This window comes from Aegilops tauschii, chromosome 5 (assembly GCF_002575655.3).
Source record: "Aegilops tauschii subsp. strangulata cultivar AL8/78 chromosome 5, Aet v6.0, whole genome shotgun sequence".
NCBI lineage: Eukaryota > Viridiplantae > Streptophyta > Magnoliopsida > Poales > Poaceae > Aegilops > Aegilops tauschii.
In genome coordinates, this window is record NC_053039.3 from 340588789 (window position 1) to 340594066 (window position 5278).

Consider the following 5278-nt stretch of genomic DNA (forward strand, 5'->3'; position numbering starts at 1 on the left):
AACCGACCCATTCCCGTGAAATGGAACCATTCCATTACATTTGGTTCCTCAACCAAACACATCCTTATTTTGCTCCTCTCCAATCCGAACGCAGCCTTATATTTAGGAATGGAGGAGAGAGGCGTTTTGGAGGCCGAGCTCCATGGAGGCCTTTATTTTTGAAAAAAAATAAATTCAAACTTTTATGATTTAAAAAATTCTGAAAAATATGCGTGTATATAAGGATGTTAACAACATGTGTGTAAAAATTCATGATGAAATACCTTGAGTTGCGACCTGTACAAAAAAGACAAATTCATGGCCTGGAAGGATAAATAGTATCATGTGTTAAACAACCCCAGATTTGTCTTTTTTCACAGCCCTCATTTCAATGTATTTTGAACTAAAAATTTACGCACATCTGTATTTTTTCAGATTTTTTTGAACTATAAAAATATGAATTTCGATGAAATTTTAATTTTGAATTTGGAGGCCTCACTGGAGGCCGAGCTCAAAAGGGATTTCCGGGAATGGAGGGACTACCTTTCAAGAAAGCCCACCGAAGCAAACTATATAAAAAAATCGGGGAGCCTTGGGCTGACGCTGAACAGTGTTGCCTGACGTGTGCTAGGTCGGCCATATCAGCTTTTGGGCTTGGGCTGGGCTCCAAGCTAACGGAACAGAACGGAACGGAGAAAGGAAAGAAGACGGCGATGACTCCAGTCTCCAGCACAACTGTCCAAGGCAACTCCGGGGGAGGGGAACGAAACGCATCCGGCGGAGCTACCATGGCGTCGTCGCCGCAGCAAGGCCAAGGCCAGGCCCAAGGCGGCGGCGGCGGCGGCGGCGGCGGCGTCTGCCCGGCGGAGCAGTTCTGGTCGCTGCTGGACAAGGCGGACCGGCGGTTCGCCCGGGTGCGGGACCTGCCCCTCTTCGGCCGCCAGGAGCCCGCGGAGTACGGCAAGGCCTTCCGCATCTACACCCAGCTGTGGCGCATGCAGCAGGAGCACCGCCACCGCCTCCTCGACGCCGGCCTCCGCCGCTGGCAGGTCGGCGAGATCGCCGCCCGCATCGCCCACCTCTACTACTCCCAGTACCAGCGCACCTCCGACACCGCCCTCCTCTCCGAGGCCTTCGTCTTCTACCACGCCGTCCTCGACCGCGCCTACTTCCTCGACGACCACCTCGGGGCCTCCACCAAGCACCTGCGCTTTCTCGCCAGGTTCCTCCTCGTCGCGCTTATCCTCTCCCGCCGCGCGCAGACTGTGCCCCGCCTCGCCGGCCACATCCGGTCGCTCCTCGACGAATCCAAGAAGACCCTCCAGGTCCAATTCAATTCTTCTCTCTTTTGTTCCTTCCCCGCTTCCCGATCCCGATGCAATGAGCTCGCTCTTCATTTCTCTGGCTCAAATTAAGATGAAATGTTGCAGGAAGCTGATTACAGGGAATGGAAGCATGTCGTGCAAGAAATCACGAGGTTTCTAAAGGCTGACTCGCCCTTCATGAACAAGAGACCTCTCAGGTACAGCTATGCATTTGATCCTCCCCCGGAAACTCTTCCGACCATCCCACCTACAGTCAAGAAGCGCGGTCTGCTCTTAAGCGATGCCATCCTATGCAGCTATTATCATAACGAGGTATAATGCTTCCTCGGTTTCTTGCAGTCAGATGCATGGTACGCTCTTTAATTTTTTTACTAGCGGAACATCATGTATCTATGTGTTCCCTTCAGGTCAAATTTACCGACCTCACTCTAGACACATTCAGAATGCTTCAGTGTCTTGAATGGGAACCATGTGGTTCCTTTGCACAAAACAATGGTTACAGCGCCCATGATGAAGGCGGGCAAAATCACCCCAATCTCCTGAAAGATCTGAGAGACGCTGCGTTGCCCCCGAACCCACTGAAAACAGTTCTCTATCGCCCCTCGGTGCCACATTTCCTGAAGGTCAGTTTCTCATTTGGCATCTTGTCAACTCAAGTTTGATTTATTGTCTTCGTCCTGAATATACACACTGCTCATTGTTACTCAATGCACTGGTCTGGTCCTAAGAGAAAACCTGTGGACCAAGCTCTTCTAGATACATTTCAAATTAGGAAGTGGAAGTGTAATTTGTAAATGGCAGCCAGTGTATGTTTCTTGGAATGATCAAAAACCGGCTAGTAGGAGAATTGAAAAAAGTAGGGAATTCTGCAAGATATGTACACGATGCTACTAACTAATCTGAACTACGCGACGAGGAAGCATGATGATGACTTGATGAGGGAAGATAATGCAACTAAACTGAGTCTGTTTGTTGATTTGTTCCATTATCGATAATACCATCCTCTCCATTATCCGCCCATAATAACCAACAGTCCTTTCTTCATTCCTTTACACCCATAGCAGTTAGGAATTCTAACCCAAAATATATTTGAGGCATAATGGTATTAGTGATTCCTGGGGTGCTATGCTATGCAAATGATGCAATAGAGAGATGATTGCTGTTGAATAGAATGGCAATGTTTGGTGCATGCCCTCTGGGGCCTCCTATCATCCGCGCCCTCCTTTTACGGCCGAACATCCAAATTCTTTTTTTCTTTCGCTTCACAAGAAAATATAGTTATATGAACTCCTATGTTTACACCATTTTATCCTAAATGAAATATTTGCCTGGATAACAACATTTACGATTGAAATCCAGGTCCTTGCCACCAAATGTGAAGAGCTCCCATTGAACACTATGATGTTGATATACCTTTCCGCTGCAGGTTGGTGCCCTAGGCTTGTAGAACTAAAATGTTATCAGCTGTGTGTTAGGGAGTCATTCTAGTTAGCATTCAAATATGATAATTTCTTTCAGATGAGGTGCAATCCTCTGGACTTGGTCCCGATACAAGCGAGAGGGTTGTGAACAGCTTTAGTCAGTTTGACATATCTAATACCAGGGCCGGCACTTCAAAGGAAGATAGCGAACCATGTCTTTGGTTAGGTTGCCGTGAAGGCGAAGGTATTTTTTTGACTCTGAGTTCATTCGACTATGTTCGATGTCTCTAATGCAATACATAACTAGTTTCACAATGCTGAGTTCATGTGATTATGTTCAATATCTCTAATGCAGTACAGAACGATTTTGATGGCATAGGGTTGTTTGAAGTTGCCTTTATACAGACTTGAGTATGTATATATGTTTTTGAAAAGAAGTGTATTGTTTCTGATACATGTTCAACATCTAGGCTCAAACTGCATATACCCTTGTGATCTGATCCCGTTTACAAGGAGACCTCTCTTTTTGGTGATTGACAGTAACATCAGCTATGCATTTAAGGCAGGTTTGTTTACTCTCTTTTTTTTGCTGCCATATCTATTATTCTGGCTAGTGAATACTGAATATATATTCTTAGTGGAAGTGGAGTATCCATGATCGGTGGATGCTTCATATGGAATATTGTATTGCTTCCTTGAGATAATGCAGAGGTTATTATTGAGCCCGCTCATATGCACATAGACAAGCTTATATTTTAATGCTCCCTCTAATACATATTAATTGGCACTCACTTGGTACAACTTTAGTGCAAAGTTCTACTAAGTGAGCGACAATTAATATGGATCGGAGGGAGTAACATTTTAAAGTTCTTATTTTCATATTCACAGAGCTTTTGCCCTATGCTCTTATTGTGGAACAAAGTTCCTTCTGCATTTTCTTATTCTACAATTCACTTTCCTCCTTTTCTTGTTCTCTTTCTTTTTTGTTTGACGCTCATGTTTGTAATCTTACCCTCTAATCTTAAGTGAAAAGGCAGAGCACCTGCCTTTTGCCCGTAAAAAATCCTGTTTCTTTAGTCCTTTTTATTATTATAATGTGATATGCTAGTCCTTTTTGTTCTGTCAGTGATTTTGTCGATGCTAATTGTTGTATTTAAGCACTGCAGTCAATTCATGGGGCTGAAAAAGGGGAGACAGCTGCCATGTTACTTTCTCCAAGCTCCCGATCTTGCGCTGTAGGATTCAGTGGGGACTCTACACGGCAGAGTGGTAGTCAATTTACTATGTTCCTCACAGCTCCATTGCAAGCTTTCTGCTTTCTGATCGGCAATAATGGGCTGGACATTATTGACAAGGTTTGTGTTTTTATTTTGTGACAAATTTCTTATTTCTGCCAGGCACTACATTTTGCAGTCTGAGAATTGATATGATTTTTTTTCTGTAGGATTATAACAAAGCCGAGGAGCTACTATCCTTGTCATTGAATGAATGGGCCATGACTTTGGTTGCTTCGTCTTCACTTGACCCTGTCTGGGTTGAAGTTTTAGGCGATCCACTCCTGCGGCGGCTGCTTCTCAGGTTACCTAGCTTGTCAATCTGTGATACTACTATTCCCCGCTCCAGTTCCAGTCCTGGGGAACAACTCAACCGAAACCTTGGTAGTAAGTTCATTTGGGTTGTTTCTTGCAGGTTTATTTTCTGCCGAGCCACGCTTTCGCTGTTCAAAGCGAGCAACGATAAGGCGGAATGCCTGCCAAGCTGCGTGCCTCCATTGCCGGAGTCGGTTGGGGGAGAAAGCATGCTGTCGCAATGCTGTCTGATGCGAGTGGCATCTTTCTTGGGCGCCGCTGACCAATTCTCGTTCGCCGAGGTTACTACATGGCCTGACATTGATGAGCCCACCAGCAGTGGAGGTGCCGACAAAGAGTTATGAGGAGAAGATCCATCGGCCGTCTCATGGACCCATTTCTCCTGGTAGCCGCTCTTGAAATTTCTTCCTCCTGAACTGCTAGTAACAGTTGTTGATTTGTGACCTCCCGCGGTACAAAGCGAAACTTATAGCATTCACCCCAGTGTGATATTAGTGAAATTTGACTAGAGAATAAAACCCGAGTACTTGATTGATCTTGTAAAATCGAATGGTGAGAGTTGCAACTGAATTTTGATGTTGCGAGCAAAATGATCGAATCTGCAGAAGCGGCCAGAAAGCGACAGGCCAATGCAAACTGCAAGATCTTTGGAAAAGCAGCTTACATGTCAAGTCATGAAAGGTCCGGACCTTTCTTTTTTTTTTAGTTTTGGATTGTCATCACCAAATGGAAGCAGTAGCAATGTGCCCGTGGAATGCGCCCCATCTCCAGCCAGCCATCCTCGAGCGTGGCAGCGACTTTTGGTTGTCAGCGTTATTGAGTGCACCGTTGCGGCAGTATCCAGCGTCGTTGGCCTGAAGAACCCTTGAAGAGCAGAATGTCACAGCCTGGTTTTTGGCCTTTTTTTTTATTTTCTGAGATTTTTTGCTTGAGTTTTCTTTCTCTGTGGCTATGTGGTTTGAAA

The 5278-nt window shown here is 45.4% G+C and overlaps 1 protein-coding gene across 2 annotated transcripts; it reads left to right on the forward strand.

Moving 5' to 3' along the window:
* Positions 1 to 665: 665 nt before the first annotated feature.
* LOC109745113 (uncharacterized) lies at positions 666 to 4969 on the forward strand. 2 transcript variants are annotated; one of them, XM_020304248.4, is made up of 9 exons: positions 666 to 1304; positions 1410 to 1616; positions 1712 to 1927; positions 2664 to 2730; positions 2823 to 2969; positions 3196 to 3287; positions 3892 to 4080; positions 4170 to 4303; positions 4415 to 4969. In XM_020304248.4, the coding sequence occupies exons 1-9, from the start codon at positions 693 to 695 to the stop codon at positions 4656 to 4658; spliced, it is 1908 nt and encodes a 635-aa protein (XP_020159837.3). In that variant the 5' UTR covers positions 666 to 692; the 3' UTR covers positions 4659 to 4969. The 2 variants fall into 2 exon arrangements, 1 of the variants encoding a protein (XP_020159837.3); XR_002228445.4 differs by having other exon boundaries at positions 694 to 1304; positions 3196 to 3291.
* The last annotated feature ends 309 nt before the right edge of the window (positions 4970 to 5278 follow it).

Coding starts and splice junctions, on each gene's coding strand:
- LOC109745113 (XM_020304248.4), top strand. CDS start 693: ATGACTCCAGTCTCCAGCACAACTGTCCAAGGCAACTCCGGGGGAGGG. Junction 2,970..3,195: donor AGGTTGCCGTGAAGGCGAAG/GTATTTTTTTGA, acceptor TTCAACATCTAG/GCTCAAACTGCATATACCCT. Junction 4,304..4,414: donor CTGCGGCGGCTGCTTCTCAG/GTTACCTAGCTT, acceptor TGTTTCTTGCAG/GTTTATTTTCTGCCGAGCCA.